Source organism: Microcebus murinus, chromosome 10, assembly GCF_040939455.1.
Source record: "Microcebus murinus isolate Inina chromosome 10, M.murinus_Inina_mat1.0, whole genome shotgun sequence".
In the NCBI taxonomy this organism is placed as follows: domain Eukaryota; kingdom Metazoa; phylum Chordata; class Mammalia; order Primates; family Cheirogaleidae; genus Microcebus; species Microcebus murinus.
In genome coordinates, this window is record NC_134113.1 from 3005816 (window position 1) to 3023564 (window position 17749).

The 17749-nt window shown below is 45.3% G+C and overlaps 1 protein-coding gene across 2 annotated transcripts in view; it reads right to left on the reverse strand.

The window, feature by feature from the left end:
• TBC1D22A (TBC1 domain family member 22A) overlaps positions 1-17749 on the reverse strand; it is a 357816-nt gene that overhangs the window by 234288 nt on the left and 105779 nt on the right. For both annotated transcript variants that reach the window (XM_076006907.1, XM_012756888.3), the window contains exon 7: positions 14167-14229. In XM_076006907.1, coding sequence (XP_075863022.1) covers positions 14167-14229 — 63 coding nt within the window. The remainder of the gene's footprint in view (positions 1-14166; positions 14230-17749) is intronic.

Sequence of the window (17749 nt, forward strand, 5' to 3'; positions counted from 1 at the left end):
GAAGAGGCCTGAGCGTGTTTCTGCTCCAAGGACGTGCCGCTGCAGGCTGTCCGCAGGCCCACCGTCCCCTGCAGACGCGGCGCCCAGCCAGCGCTGCAACTCTGAGCGCACGCCAACCTCAACGCCAATTAAATCACTTCCACTAATCACTCACAGCAGTGCGTCCCCCTCCCCTGACATTTATTCTGGGCAGGCACTCCTTGTTCCTCATGTAATTACAGATCCAAACTCCTCTTCTGGCCTATTATTTCCCTATAACAAGAGCTAGCAATTTAGAAAATAAGAAGAATTTCTCTGATTTATGTTAATTTGGGTGGGAGGAGGGAAAGGAAAGGTAAATAAATTGCATTCCTGCAGCCCCCCTTCCTCTTGTCACACCACAGACGAGGTTCCACCCTCAGCTAAGCCAACTGCAGGTCCCAGGACCCACGGGAGAGGCGTGGAAAGGAGCAGCCACCAAGCTAGGATGGCAGGCACAAGCCGCCTTTAACAGTGCCACTGACAGATCAGCCTCCTCCAGACTCTGAGGAAGAAAAGTCCCGGCCACCACAATACTGTAAACAAGATTCCCCTGAGCAGCACATGTCTGGGGACACTGGAAGATCACGGCCAAGAGCTTGGAGAAGGGTTGCTCATCCCTGCCCTGCCCGTGGACTGGGGAACAGCCTGCAGGAAGCCAGCAAGGCAGCAAGAGGCTCAGAGCCTGGAGGTTCAGGGTACCCCAGGCCACACCTGAGAAGTCCCCTGGGCTCTAGCCTTGGGGACCTCTGCCCCTACTCAGTCCAGCCCCCAGGCGCTCCGCCTGCTCCCACCCTCAGGGCACCGGCAGGCCCCCCTCTGACTCCCAGCTCCAAGTCCTCTGTCCTGGGAGGCTGCAGGGGCTGGAGGCTCTGGGACAGGGCGCCTCCAGGACATCTGGCACAGACGCCAATCAATCCGCTGCTTAATTCACGCAGTCACCACAGGCTCTGAGCAGAGAGGCAACAGTCACAGACCCGGAGAGCTCCGCGCCGACAAGCTACAACGCTGATGAGCAGGACGACTGCTTTCCACCGGAAACTACCGGAGGGGTTCTTAAGGCATAGGGTTTCTTCGTCCTTGTTTTGTTTTCACTGACTATGACTTATTCCTTTATCTTTTGTCTTAAATCACTTCATATGAGTCATGCTCTTCTTTTGTTTTGAAATTGCAAAAGCTATTAAATAGCTCCAATCTCAAAGTCATTTGGTAGCATTTTTCAAACTCCCTTCCCAACTCATCAGAAATGACACTGTGGGGCCAGGGCCCGCACAGCCTCCCTCTGAAAGCCGCTATCCTCATGACTCTCAGCTGGATTCATAGCAAGGTCCTAGAAGACACGAGTTAAAATGTTTTCTCATCTTATATCACCACCAGGCAAACCAGAACGGGGCGCGGGGCTGAGCGAGCACTCACGTGGCATCCCTGAGGATTACCCTGGAATCCTGTTGCCCTGTGATTTCCATCATAATGAGCTGTCCACATATCAGCTATCAGTGAAACCCTGCTGTAAGAAAAAGAGGTCCCGTCCCCAACACAGAGGGACGTGTGCTGTAGGACATCTAAGCCCGGCATCAAATAATAGTACGGCTATTTTTCAAAGAATGCACCGAGCCTCTTCTAAGCTTTTGCTCTCAGACTGGTAAAAAAAAAATTATAAAAGACCAATTTCGTATCACTTTTTCCAAATAAGCATGTCCAAAGTATAACAAGGTGACACCTGAAAGGGGTACGAATTAAGCACACTGCTCCCCTGAACCCACGTCCACTGCCACACGGCAAGCTCTGGGCCACCATTCGCTTTTCCTGGCTTGCTCCAAGTTTCTACCACCCCCTAGTCCCAGCCACTACTAGGTGCCTCCACTGCTCCCCTAGACAGTCTCAGCTAAAAATGGGATCAGATAAGGATCTTTGAAAAAACATTAGTGTCCTCATTCATCCACTGAGGTCATCTCACAGTGATGGTACAACTTAAAGGGAAAGTGGCTCCCCTGTGCTTCCTGTTTGCACCCACTGAGGCAGGAACGAGGAGAAACTGGCAGTGCAGTCCAATGGGGAGACCTCTCCGTCTGCCCATGCCCCCACGACAGCCCCAATGCCTCAGAACGCCCTGGGGACCAGCAGGTGCCTTAAGACTCAAGCTCAGAGGAGCAACACAGGTGAGAATGAGGTCCTGTGTTGAAGGACCACCAGGGCAGAACAGAAAGAGTCAACAGGTCACCAAAATGAAAGGTCAAACACCAGAGAGACCAAACCCAGGATCCCCGAGGGGAGGCCAAGCAGGGCGGGGTGGGCACACAGGCAGGCGGGCTGGCTTGAAGGCAGGGATGGCCCCCGCTACAGAGCTTTTTCCCACCCTGCACCAGAGGCAACGGGCCCTGCGGGCTGGAACTCACTCGGCTACCCTCCTGCAAGGTTCTGAACACAAAGGCAAGTCCCTCATCTTCTACCTGGGCTACCTGGGCCACAGTGCTTCGCCTCAGCACGGCCCCCAGGGGGCCCACTGGGCCAACACGTGTCAACTCATGGGGCACGAGGGTGGATTATAAAGGCCGCATGAGAAAAGAGACACACAGATACACCAAGTGCACCAGGGAGGTGGGGCTCTCAGCCCGACCTGGGATTCAGAACGCCCTCCACAGGGTGACCTCCAGAAGGACCAGGGCAGGAAACAGAAGGATCACAGAGCTGGAGAGCACTGCCGCATCAGCAATCAGCATCACCTTTGTCTCCAAGTGCCCTACAGTTGCTCCTCCAGTTGTCTTCTCCAATTCCTTCAGTGAGACTAGAATGCAGTCAGTAGGATACAACTGTGATTTCATTTTCAACTTCACACCCTCTCTCCAGGTTTCACACACATTTGCCTTTGCCCCACACTTCAACTGTGCGTGCTCTGTCGAGGACGGGGACCACATCTGGGTCTTAGTGTCATTCTCATGCCCACCCAGTGTCCATGGGCATTCTTTAGGGGGTCACAGTCCCTATAACTTTGTATGTCAAAAATCCAGGTGTTTTACTAGCAGTTATCGCAGGAAAGGCGAAAACAATGCAATCACCTGCACGGACACTGAGCAGAAGCAAGGGCCAGCCTAGTAAACAGCACAGGGGAAAAGGCCTGTCACAGGACATTAGCTCCCATTTCAATGAATGTGCTGTTGGTTTAAGTAGCGATATTATCTACCAAAGGACAATAAAGGAAGGATGCCCTGAGTATGCGAATGTGTTTAATGAAAACACAGAATGATCCGAAATGGCTCTAACAAGGAATACTCACTGGATTTTATTAGCTATTAAAGTTCCGGTGACATCGCTTCTCGGCCTTCTGGCTAAGATCAAGTGTAAAGCTCTGGTGACATTGTTGATACTCATGTCTTTGTTTGAGAGTGGGAATTCATTAACAGGAGTACAAACTTTAAATTCTTCCCAGGGTATCCTTTCTGCAAATCAGTTTATACTCAACAATAACAAAAATAGTTACTACTACTTGCTATCACCAGGCCTGAAGAAATTTAAAGAACTAGAAGCATCCCCAGTTTGCCTGCCAAAATTCTGAAACCTGAGCACCATGACGCACATGCTAATGCAAAACCAACAGGTTCTCCCTGAAAGCCTCAGCAGCATCCTCCGCACAAAGCTCCAGAAGGGGCTCAGAGGTCCCTACTAGTGAGCTCTTTCTGTCTCTACTTTACACACATGATCAAGCCCCTTGCACGCGCCTCCGTGGCAAGACTGGAACACCAGCAGAAAGTTCAGAGCACGTGAGGGAGCTGAGATATTTTGCATACTAAAAGGATATATTGAAATTGAAAATGTTGCTGTGTTCATGATTACTTACAAAAAAATCTGATTTCAGAAATTTTAAAACATCATAATTCTACTATATGCATCAGCAGTGAGATTTCACAGCATATAAAGCACAATTGAGATAATTTCTATGAGAGGAGCAACACAATGAAGAATTCCGTGGAGACCTGTGGATTTATATCCTACAAAATCCAGAAGCACTGTAGGCTCAGAAAGAAGAAATTACTCACAACTCAAGCCTCTGCAACATGATTCAAGGAACATTCCCTCCTATGAATTACAATACCTGATGAATGAAACCAAAATAAAAGTCTGCAAAAATCTAGAACGTGGATTAAAAGGCAACCACACATCATGTAAAATATATACTGAATATACCAAGACAAATACCAACTATACATTTACAACATCATTGATATGTAGAACTCTCTTACAACAAGCAATAATGCCACATTTGGTGTGTGAATTACTCAACATTCACCTCATTCAAATATGTTAAGTTACATCAAACATTTTGTGCCCACATCAAGTGTCTTGATAGGTTAGCAAAACACAGAGGTTTCAATATATTCAAAACTAAGGACTAAAAAGAAACAATACTTTCTTTTTTTTAATGTCCTCAAAAATATTTGGAAAGAAACAATATACTTTCAAATAAAACATCACAGCATCACTATTACCAGAACGAAAATTCAACACAACTGATACGATTACATATCAGTACATAACTGAAGAATCAATAAACAGTTAGAAAGCATTTTTCAAATTAAAGGGAAACTTGGCTTCCATTTCTGGCAGTATGGCACATTAGATGTTAACACACTTAATCCTGCAATGCATTAAAAAAATCCATAATGACCAACTTGGATTTATTTCAGGAATGTACACTTAGCTCAATACTAGGAAATCTTCTAATAAAATTCAGTGCATAAATAGTAAAGAAGCAAAAATATTGCCTCAGATGAAGGGAGGAAAAAGAATTTGATAAACCTCAATAACCATTTATGATTTTAAAACTAAGAGCAAGGCATCTAAGGCATCTTCCGTAACATAATGAAAATTAGATATCACAAGTCCACACATGGTGCAGTGTTAAAAGACTTTCCTGAAAAAATCTAGGATAAGACCAGATGTCTGCTTTCCCTACTTCTGTTCAGTACTGTGACAGAAGTCTTAGCCAGCAAAACAAAACAAACAAAAAGGGGAAAAAAACACATGCAAAATAGAAAGAAAAAAAACTGTCATTATTTCCAAAGGACATGATTAACTTCTTAGAAATCTCAAATAAGTCTACCCACAAATTATCAGAATTGACGAAAGAGGTTAACAACTTACAAAAGCCAACTGTATTTTTATATGCTGACAATACAAATTAGGCAATGAAATTAAAAATTTAAAGGACAATATTTATAAAAAATATATCTTGAATAAATTTAACAAGTTGTTAGGTAAATTTAAGGGGGAAATATTATTTAAAATAAAAGATCAGAGGAACTAAATAAACACAAAAACAAAATATTAATTCTCTCCAAACTGACCAATAGATTCAATCTAATTTCTGAGATTTTCATGAAACATAACAAGCTGATTTTAATTTACACACGAAAGCAAAAAGTCAGAAATGGCCAAAAAACAAGAACCAGGTATGGAGGGGCCTGTCCTACCAGATTCAAGGCCACAATATCAAGACAAAGTGAAGCTGTACAGAGATAGACAAACAGATCCGTGGAACTGAGTGGGGAGCCCAGGAAGCGGCCCCCACACCCGTGCAACCCTGAGAGCTGTCGCAGCAGGCACAGCTGATTCCTGGGCAAGGCCACAGCTGGGTACCCATGTGGGGAGTCGCTAAAGAAAACAGACCTTGCTATATTTTGGATAGGGTTTGTTTGGCTCCACCAAGTCTCACATTGAAATCTGGTCCCTAATGTGGGAGTGGGAGGTGGGGCCCAGCGGGAAGCATTTAGGTCATGGGGGAGGATCCTCATGAATGGCTTGGTGCTGTTCTCACAGATGGAGTGAGTTCTCACACTAAGTTTGTCCTTGAAAAGAACCTGGCTCCTCCTCCCCTCTCTCTTGCTTCCTCTCCTCGCGTGAGCTCTGCACAAGCCAACTGCTCTCCACCATGTGCCGTGAGTGGAAGCAGACTGAAGCCTCCACTAGGCTCCACTAGGCCTCTTGCACAGTCTGCAGAGCCGTGAGCCACACAAGCAAACCTCTGTTCTTCATAAACTACCCAGCCTCAGGTATTCCTTTACAGCATCACAGACAGACTAAGATGGACCACTACATCAAACTCCACACACAGTCAATTCTAAATGGATTATGGTCCTAATGTAAAAGGCAAAACTTGAAAACTAGGAGAATTATAAGAAGACTTCTTTGAAACCATGAAGTTGGAAAGGACATCTTAGGACACAGAAAAGTGTAATCACGAAGGAAAAGAAAAGAACTCTGTTCACCAACAAGAGTGAAAAACCAACCTACTAACTAAAAAAAGATGATATATGCATCCATATATGTCCAAAAAAGAATTAGTATCCAGAATATATTAGTAAACTCTTACAAATCAGTAGGACAAACTAACAAACAAAAAAAGACAACACAATAGCATTAGGGGCAAAAGCATTTCACAAGAAAGGAAAAACAAATGGCCACAAAAACAATGAAAAAATATCTAACTTCAACAGTGATTAGGTAAATGAAAATTAAAAGCACAACGAGAAACTACTTCTGACAATACAGCAGGATTTCCAGCCTAACAACTCCAAGTACGGCTGCAGGTGCACAGAGCACGGGGTGTCTGCCTCAGGTGCCACCGCCTGGCAGTACCCAACATGCATGGACCCTGCACCAAACCCACAGTCCCACACCTGGGGAGGATCCCCAGAGGAACGCTCACACAACACCGAGAGAAACAGCAAGGAAATGAAAACAACCCAAATGCTTATGAACATCAAGCTGGATAAGTAAATGCTAGCACCTCCAATGGCACATGCTGAAGCAGAGGAATAATGAACTACAGCTATGAGCATCAACGCATGGATGCTGTAATATAAAGAGCAATCCCAAATGAACATAACTCCATTAAGATGCAAGATCACCGGCAAAACACATGCGCGCACACACACACATGTGAGATAAAAGCATATAAAAAAACAAGAGAATAACCAACATTTGAGAAAATGTTTACTTGTTGGGATGTGGAGTAATGTTTGCAGAAAAAGCTGTTTCAAATATATTAGCATTGTTCTGTTTCTTCAGCTTGATGGTAGGGATTCTGAAGTTAACTTTTAACTTTTTTCCTTAAATTGGACACATATGTTATAGAAACCTTTCTGCTCTGATATTTCTCACCATAAAAACAAAGAGAGAAAGAAGGAAAGGAGACAGATTTGAGCCTGGTCCTCTCCTCACTTGGGTGCCTGGCAGTAAGTAAGCCTTTCCTGTTGCAAAAACCCAGCACTTCAGTGTTTGGCTTTCTGTTGCAGACAGGCAAATGGACCCTGCTCGGGTCAGTAATATGGGCAGAGGCTGAAGGTGCGGGGCTGAACCCCCACCTGAAACACACACAGGTGGGCTGGGGCTTCAGCGTCAGCTTGTCACCGCCCAGATTAAACCCTTCCTAAGCTCACCAGAGCCACATGACTTGGGATCCCTGTCTTCGGGCTGTGTGTCTGGAGCCAGGACCCCCTGGGAACTTTAGTAGAACAAACTCACTGCCATCCTCCAAACACAGGTGGGAACGGCCACCACATTCCAAAAGGCAACTGGGGCCCATGGAGACGTTAGTCTGGTGACTTTTATGAAATACTTGACACTTACCAGAATAAAATAAGGCAGCCACAGGTACCCACCAAGCAGTTCATGATCTCAACACACAGCTATACCTGCCGCATATCATTTTGTGGTTCAGAATAAAACACTACAAACACAGTCAAACACACAAAATCATACTCTATCCATGGACAGGCCACTCTTCTGAGTTTGGGGTGTGTCATTCACATGCATGCTGTTACTTTTTCACGCTTATATGTGCCTGTGAACATTGTCAAAATAAAATAGACTCACTTGTGTAAAAAAAAAAAAAAAAAGTAGGAAAGACCTATGGATTGGATCCCCAAAATATATACCAGAAGAGTTTCATGAATTGATTATACAATAAACATTATTTCTTGGGCTTTTGCAAATGCATCCCCACCTTTGAAAAAAAAATGGGTTAATTGTGACACCAAATGAAGTGACAAGGAGTAACAGGACAGACACAGAGGACACTTTCAACATCCAGGCCTCCAGGCCACACAGGTGTCCAGCATCCCCTCGCACAGTGGGGGCCCACAGGACGCCCACACTGGGGGGTGTGCAGCTTTGAACGTGTCAGGCACCGCGGTAGGTGACAGGGAGACACTAGAGAGAAACAGACCCGGGTCCCACCCTCCTAGAGCCGGCAGTCTGAGGGGGAGAGACCCTGAGCCCTTAGCAAAGGTCAGAGTCACAGCAAGATGGTTCACACTTATCAGTGCGAGCCAGCTCACAGTGCCAGGGGTGGAAAACACCACCGTGAAGGTCCCTGCCCTCACAAAGCATGCGGTCTCACGGGAAAGAGGCTCATTAACAAGCAATCCCAATAACACCGCCGGGGTCCCAGAGTGGGAAACACAGGCGCCGTCAGGACCGGAGAGGCAGGGACAGGTGGTGTTGGCGAGGTCGGAAGGGCCTGCCAAGCAGAGGGGCTGGAGAGGGGCACTCCAGGTAGAAGGAACAAAATGTGCAAATGCCACAGAAGCACTTTAACTTGGCCCCGATCCTTAGTCAACAGAACCAACAGCTGCTCCTTCCCGTCCAGGCACATGGGGACCCAAGATCAGCACAGCCTGCCTGACTCCACACAGAGGTGACGGTCAGGAAAGAGGTTTACAAAAGGAAAGAGTCCAGTATGAACAAGTTTGGGCTTCATTGATACCTGCCTCCTAGAAAAATCCCAATGCCTTAGGATCATGGAAAACTCACGGCACCAATTCTAAGTACTGTACATAAATAATCTGCTTTAAAAAGCCTGTGTATTTCATTTATCCTCTCTCTGTGTCTGCTCAAATGTGATGAGACACTGCTTCTCAATGGTTAACTGGAAAAAGCATCTTATGTCCTTAATTTGTGAAACTGCTCTAAGAAGATGACGACCAGAGGGCAGATAATAACTATGGAGGAAAAGTCACACAGTAAATGATTAATCTATGAACTGAAAAGGCCCAAGGGTGATATTTGAATATGGCTCTTCGATAAACTCACTGTACCAACCAGAGCAGCAAAGGGCCACAGATCAGGATTGGTATTTTTAATGCAAGAGATTGAGTTTGTTAAACTGGGGAGGGGTGAAAAGAGCACGCAGCCTCCCTGAGGAGGTCAGGTGGGAGCACTAAGAAGCACCAGGCCTCCCTCAGAGCACCACGAGGGCCCTTACCTCCACACCCAACAGTCCTGAGCGCAGCCTGGGCTCAGGGGGATGTGGAGGGTGTTTCCCCCTCCCTCAGCCCCTCCTGGGACCACCCTGGGAGGAGCAAGGGGCAGGGACCTTCTGGCAAAGGCCCTTCGCTCCTTCCGAGGGAAGCTGGGCAAAGACTAGCAGCCTTCCCACGGTCCTCACTTCTCACTCACGGCAACATCCCCCCATGGGCAGCTAAAAACATTCGAGTCTTACAGTCTCTAAGTCTGGCTAAGCTGACTTAAAAAAGGGATTTCCAGGCCCTACCCTGGGAGTCTGATTCAGAAGGTCTGACAAGTAGCCTAGGAACAGGCAAGTTAAAGTTTTTAAAAGCAATTAAATAATGAACAAAAATGGAACAAACACTTCACCAAAGAAGGTCACATGCATGGCAAGTCAGCATAAAGAGAGATGTTCAGCATCATTACTCAATTGGGAAATATAAATTATAACCCTGCAAGATATCACTATATACCCACTAAAAATGACTAAAATTAAAAAGACTGACAATACCAAGTGTTGGCATGGATGTGGAGCAACTAGAACTCTAATACATTCCTGGCGGGAATGCAAATTGGTATAGCCACATTGTAAAACAGTTTGGCAGTTTCTTATAAAGCTAAGCATACCTTTAAATATAACCCAGCAATTCCACTCCTAGTACTTACCAGAGGAGGAGGGGGAAAGATGCCCTCATTAAGCTTTGCACATGAAGGTTTATAGCAAATTTATCTTGTAATGGACAAAAATTGGAAAGAATCCATGTGTCCATCGATTGTGAATGGATAGACACATTGTGGCATACTCATACTGGAATAATAGGCAGCAATGAAAAGAAATGAACTACTAACACATGCACCAACATGGGCGACTCACAAAGGCATTACGCTGAGTAAGAAAAACCACATACTGAAGTCTACACTTTGCATGATTCCATGTATATAAAATTGTATAAAAAGGTAAAACTTGAGAGACAGAAAGCAGATCAGCAGTTGCTGGGGGCAGGGCACGAGGAGAGGAGATTGACAGCGAAGGGACATGGGGGAACAGCTCTAGATGAAGGAAACGTTCCATATCACGATTCAGGTGGCTGTCACACTCCTATACACGGGTGTCAAAACACAACTAACTGCACACTTACAGTAGGCGAATTTTATTGTACATAAACTAGAGCTTGATAAAGCTGACGCGAAGGAGAAAAGAGAGGGAGGGAGACAGGGAAAGGAGAAACTGACCACAACAGGCCTGGCCATCACCTCTGGAATGAATAAATGAATGCATGGATGGATGGGGAAACGCCTGCAGTAGAACCCCTTCTTCCTGAGTTGTCAGAAGCCCAGACTTCAGTGGAGCACATGAGCCACTAAAACCAGAGTTATGTTTTCCTGATTCCCATACAGCTAAGTACAACCATGTCACTAAGTCAAGTCAGGAAGATGCAAGTTATAACTATAGGACAGAAGCAGAAAGAAAGCACTATGAGCAACTTCTGTGACAGATCTTTACCACATCCTCCTGCCCTGCGAGAGCTCGTGGAATGCAAACGTGACAGGGATCCCCTGTGGACCATGAGGTTAAGGCCAAGCACAGAGAGGCACCCAATTCGCTGACAAGGAACTGATGCTGGACAGAGTAATGCACTTCTGTCTTACAAAGCCACAACAATTATAGATTTGCTGTCACTTGCAGATATGTCTAAATCTAACCTCTACAATACCAGAAACCATAACTCAATTTTGCCTACAGGCCAACACAAAACAAACATTTTAATGCTTTCCTAAATCCCACTGCACATCATTTAACACCCCTCCCCCCAGAAAACACACACACACACTCACTCACTCACTCACTCACTCACTCAGGGATATGCTCAAGTTACCCACTTACCACACCCACCAGCCTGTCCCAGAAGTCGTCTGCCCCTACAGTGACCACCCTGCTGAGTGTCAGCATCCCCAGAACCTACAGGGGCTGAGTGAGCCCCACTGCTGGGGGAGGCCCTCCAAACCTGTGGGATCAAGGTCCAAGGAGGTCACAGTCAAGAGGACCACTGACACCAACTGGTGGTGACTCAGGATCCACACTGAGACCAAAAGGCCTGAGATGTCAGTTCTACGAGGACTGCGGTAAGTGGTGGGAAAAAGTAACTAAGAATAAACCAAAAGTCCTGTGGAGGGCTCTATTTTCCATTAAATAAAATATTAATAGTAAGTAAAAAGGAGGTTCTATTATCTCTTGTTTTCCAGTTATGATAAGGACAACTATTGAAAAGAATAATCAAAGAGAAGTATCTCAAAATGACTAATGAAAACTAATTTTTTTTTCTGTGTTTGTAGTTTTGCTTTAACAAGCCTAGATTTTTTTTTTTAATGGATTTACTGCACAGACAGGAGATGTCAAAGTTTAAGAGCACATTTACTGGAACAAACAATATGCAAAAAAACAAATGTCTCAAACAATAAGAAATACCATTTATTATAGCAAAAAAATATAATAACTAAGAATAAATGTAATAAATCATATACAAGATCTTTTTTGAAAAAAATTTTAAAACTTAATTGAGGCCAGGCGCAGTGGCTCACGTCTGTAATCCTAGCACTCTGGGATGCCAAGGCAGGAAGATCGCTCAAGGTGAAGAGTTTGAAACCAGCCTAAGTAAGAGCAAGACCCTGTCTCTACTAAAAATAGAAAGAAAATTAACTGGCCAACTAAAAATATATAGAAAAAATTAGCCAGGCATGGTGGCGCCTGCCTGTAGTCCCAGGTACTTGGGAGGCTGAGGCAGGAGGATCACTTGAGCCCAGGAGTTTGAGGTTGCTGTGAGCTAGGCTGACACCACGGCACTCTACCCCAGGCAGCAGAATGAGATTTTGTCTCAAAAAAAAAAAAAAACTTAATTGAAAAGCATAAAAATGGGGAACAAGCATGTTCAAGAATATGAATATTAAATTTCACAAAGATATCAATTCTCCCAAACTGATCCATAGATTCCATGCAATTCCAACCACAAATCAAACAGACCTTACAAGCAAAAAAACAAATGACAAGACCTGGGAGATGTGATTCTGATAATCATGAAGAAAAGCAAAGAGTAAGACTGCCCATTCAACCCTGAAAAGGAAGAAGCAGCAGGGTGTGAGCTCCCCCTACCAAATATTAAGGCATTAAACAGCTAAATTATCATACTTAGCAGGGTGTGAGTTGAAGGGAAGACAATCTGAATGCCGAGAACAAAGCACAGGACACCATACAGATCCATGTCAGTGTGGCAACGGCATAAGACAGACGTGATTCATGGCAATATGCAGAGACAAGCTGGAACCCATAGGCAGTGTGGGGCTCACTGGTCATCGCAGGAGAAAATTAAGTTGACTCCTAAGTTGACAAAAGTTAAGTTGACAAAACTTTTGGTGAATGTATGGGAGAGCACTTTGAGAACGTATATGTAGGAAAGGATTTCATACCAGCACTAACCAAAACAGGCTGACAAGTTCAAGTACACTAAAACTAAGAAACTCTGATCATCCAAGTTTCTCCCAAGAAGACAGGAAGAAAAAAGCTACAGAGGGGGAGAAGATATTCGCCACATACCAACTGACAAAGAATTAGAATCCCTATCATGTAAAGATCAACAACCCAAAAGAAAAATGGGCAAAAGGCAGAAACAAGCACTTTCCTGAAGGGGGAAAACAGAAGACACCTATAAGAAGAGATGCTTAACTCCATTAGTTAACCAAAAAATGAAAATTAGAAGCACAATAAGAATGCCCTCAATTTCAGGGGGAGGGAGGGGGCAAGAGCAATATTTGTAACCCTAACAATATCTGTACCTCCATAATACGATGAAATAAAAATCATGTTCTTTCAGTGTTAATTATGTGAGAGGAAAAAAAAAATAAAAAAATAAAAAATAAAAATCATGTTCTAATAAAAAAAAAAAAAAAAAAAAAAAAAAGAATGCCCTCAAGAGAAACAAAAGCTAAAAAATCTGACAATATCACGAAGTGCCAAGGATGTGGAGTCCAGGAATTCTTAATCCTCTGCGGGTTCAAAGTTTCCTTAGTAGAACCCTTTGGAAAACATGTTGATGTTGTCTTGAGAGTGTAGCAGGCCCACGCCCAGCCATGCAGCAGCTGTTCTCTTTCATAAACGCCCTGGAGAAGCTCTTGCCTATTGGCGCCTGCATAAATGTGCAGGAAGGTCCCAGGCAACACTGTTCCTAGTAGCAGAACATTAGCAACAACGCAAATGCCCATCAGCAAGAAACAGGCTAAAGACAGTGTGAAATATTTAAATAAATACAACAGATTGGCTGAATCTTAGAAAACAATGTGGAGAGGAAACACAAGCTGCAGGGACTACACTACACAGAGAGTGATAGGGCTCGAGATGCAAAATTAAGTACCACGGCACGTTCTTGGTACCACCTGACCCGTGTGAAAGTTAGGGAGAATCATATACATGACAGTCGTGAGAGGGGTCCTCCATCCCCTGGGGACAGGTTACAAGGGGAGAACACGGAAGCAGCTTCAGCCATGGGTCGGGTTCGAGCCAGGTTCACGCGTGCAGGTGCTCAGACTAGTGGGCGCTGGTTCCTGAATCTCACAGACACAGAGTATATTCAGGTGTATTACATGTATTCTTTTGTATGTATCAGTATTGCACAATAAAAATATTTAAACAATAGAGATTCCTGTCAGCAATTACATCCACAAGGGCCAAAGGCACCAGAAAGTGGGCACCCCACACTTGCTTGTGGGCGAAGCACGCCAACTGCATCCACCGTCCGGTTGGCACAGTGGCATCGTCAGTCTCTCCCAGCAAAGGGGAACGAGTCTGCAGGAATGTCAGGTCATGGCTCTTACCTCCATCACCTTGGGCTGAAGTATTAATGCTTCAGGGCTCATCCGAGGGATGTCTATGTGGATCTGGAGATGCAGGAGAAAGACACTTATTTTACATGATGACAAACATCATTACGAGGATTATGATTAGAACAGCAATACTTAACGATGAATGTAATTTGCCTGGCAACCTGCTCTCTCTCAGGATACCGATTCCCCATGTTCCCAAGCTCTCCTCTGAGGGAGGCATGCACACACATGTCCCCGGGACCAGGCTCACCCAGGCCCAGGGTGACGGGCTTGCTCGACGCTTCCCACCAAGCAGTGGTTGCTGTATGATTAGGAACAGAGCAGGCCCTCAGCTATTTAGTAACATAATCCATAGCAATTAGTAAACATTGATTTTCAGCCTCTGACACAGAGAGCAATTCAAGTGCATCGACAGTGTACAAGTTTTCAGCTGTGACAGCTTCTTTTTGGACACAGGCCACATTTCTCTCCACTTCACAAAGTCCCTGGGGAATCTAGAACACTTTTCAAAGGAAGCATTTGAAGGTCTCTGCCAGTGTCAGCTGATTCTTGCCTGGCCACGGTCTGACATGAGAGTGACAGTGAAGTCCCTGGCACTCCTGAGGAGGACACTTGTGGGTTCAAGAAGCAACCAAACGAGAGCAGTCAGAGCTTGAGCTGGCATCACAGGCTGGCTCCCAACAGCCCGCGCGAACATCCCACACAGGCCACACACCTCACTCCCATGTATCCAGGACAATGGCCCAACAGACTGAGGAAAGACGTGCACATTTTAACGGCAAGAGGTATTCTACGATTTTGTCACCCCATCTTTGCACATGCCCACAGAGGATTCTAACACCCAGAAGACGGGGACAATCTTACTCTGTTGCTTATTAGCACTGTGGCCTTATGGAAAGCACTTGGGCGCCGGGGCCCAGCTTCCTTGTCTACAAAATGCCTGCTCAGAACCCCTCGAAGGCTATGGCGAAGCTCCAGTAAGACTGCGGGTCAGCAGCCTAAGCTGAAGTGCTCGCGCTTCTCTGCTAGAGGGGGCCTGCGGGCAGCAGTGCTGCTGGGGAGGGCGGGGACAGATGGGGAGGAGGACCGACAATGCTCTATCCAGAGCAGCACGTGCAGGAGCCCAGGCACAGGCAGGGACAAGAGTCTTCAGGCCTGTCACCCGGGCGTCCGGGAAGGCCATCCTCTGAGCACTGCTCCTGTACAGTTACACTCATGTGGGCACACTTGTCCCCAGCATGAGCACCATAAGCTCCTGCAGGGCAGGAATGGGGGTCTGATCCACCTCTGCATGCCCAGGATCAGCACCGCCCGCCTTACACAGGAGCTGCCTGTCATGCGTTTGTTAAGCAGACAGGACAGCGCACACATCAGCCCCGCCCCCTGCTGTCACTTTGGTCAGGAGGAGGGGATCCAACATAGAAAGGAGGGTCCTCTGCAAGGCTGGGCAGATGGGGCTCTGTGTGCCCCTCCATGCCTCCCACCTGTCCCCCATCATGCACAGGATGAGCAAGAGGAAAAAGGACTACAGAACTTACCTAGAGAGGGAGAGGCACAGCAGATGAATCTTTCAACATACTGACTGCCACACCAGAAAAAAAATTTTTTCCTTGGGGCCACGGTGTTTTATTAAAACAATCCTTTCTAATTTGTTGTTTTTTTATTGTTTGTTGTATGTGAGTTACATGCAACATAATCCACGTTTTTAGAATTAAATTGTCAATGTTAATCATAACAATATGAACATCAACAAGTAAGGTTTTCATGAACCAACTGCAGGGTTTTGCTCACGAGGCCCTGGGCTCAAACTGGCCTGAGTTAAATACAGCTCGCATGGCAGTTGGTGTGCTAACTCTGACCAATTCCCTGTGGCTGTCACATAACATCTTCAGCAAAAGAGTAGCCACTTAAAAATCAAATGAAGAAAGGACAACAGAGGAATGAGGGGACATGCCAAGGCCACCACCCTCCTGCTGCCCCCATCAGTGTGGGAAGGTGGGTGCTACATGCCGGGGCCCCCAAACCCAAATCGAGTTCAGCTCTGCCGGAAGTGACAATGGTGGGAAAACACACAGTACATCCCAAAAGGCACATTTACTGGCGTCAGGCAGACAAGAAAAACCACCACACGTTACAGTACATATCTCCCATCTTTTGGGAATTCACAGTGATATGGAATCTTTTTATTACCTATCACAGTAACTAAAGAAAGATGTATGCAAGCTGTTTGTAATTAACTGCCCCTTAAGAAATTTAAAATAGAATACAGCTTGATAAATCTTACAGAAAGATGCTAGTGTCATCCTTTGGGAAGTCTTTTCTTGAATAAGAATACATCGAAAACAGGTTTAAAACAATACAAATTTATCAATTTCCTAAAACCAGTGAAATGGAAAGAGAAAACAGGTAAGCCAATATTTCCCTAACCAAATCCAAAGGCACCCTGTATCTCAGATCAGGCTCCCAGAGTAACTGGGTGCAGCCCAGAATGGCAGGAGCCCCCCAGGTATGAGACAGAAGGACCAACTCCGGCACAGGCGGTGCAGTCCAGAGGCGAGGGAGCTCTGTCCCACAAGCAGAAGGAGGTGGGTTCGTGCCCTTCTTACTGCCTCACTCTGAAAAAAGTCACTTTTCCTGCCCGAACCTCAGCTGTACCCCACCCATAAGGAACACGCTTCCCAAGAATCCACTGTTCTTACACTCTGCTTACGTATCAGAGGTAAGCCCTTTCTTCGGGCCTTTTTAACAGATTTACACCAAACTGACAAGGAGATGTGAATATCCCATAACTGAGGTAGAAAAATTTAGCAAAACTCCTTCACCTAGAAGTAGGATTTACAAAGGGAATAGTCAATAGTGATACGCCTCAGAGAAACTAGAACTTGATTTCAGATCTATAAGACAATGATGCCAATTAAGAACTGCCAGTTTGACCTTTCACATATTATAGAAAGAATGAGAATTATAAAGTCCTCGAAGAGCTGTTAAGGCTCTAACAGCGAATTCTGGATGCACTGTGAAGCATAAATCAATTTTAAGTATTTTTCCCATTATGCACATCATCTGTCAATTGACTATTTAAGAAACCATAATTATACCCACTTTGTATTAAACTAAATAGCAAAATAACAAACTGGCTACACCTCTTGCTCTGGCATAAAGTGTGTCCCCCCACAAATCAAGCTGATTACTACACCTTTTGCCTGTCTACACACCCTAACTGTACCAAAGAGCATAGCACCATGGAGCCCTGTGGGATCTCTCCATTGTGATGTGATCTAGTTAAATGCCTCATCCCAGACCTTCAGGAAGAGCCTTCTGGTTCCCAGACAGCAGCTCACTGAGATACAAAAAGCCCATCATCACCTGAGGCAGGTCCCACACCCTCTCTGGTGTTTACTTAATACTGTGTAACTTCAACCAAAAACCTTGTTACTTTTGTAGAAGGAACTGGAAGCAAGCAGGTATCACTATTAGAGGAAATTTGCCATTATTTGTTTTCAAATTAATTTATTAGAAAATAAAAATCTGTGACTCAATCAGGGATATGCTGGACAAAACATTCCCTCCTACA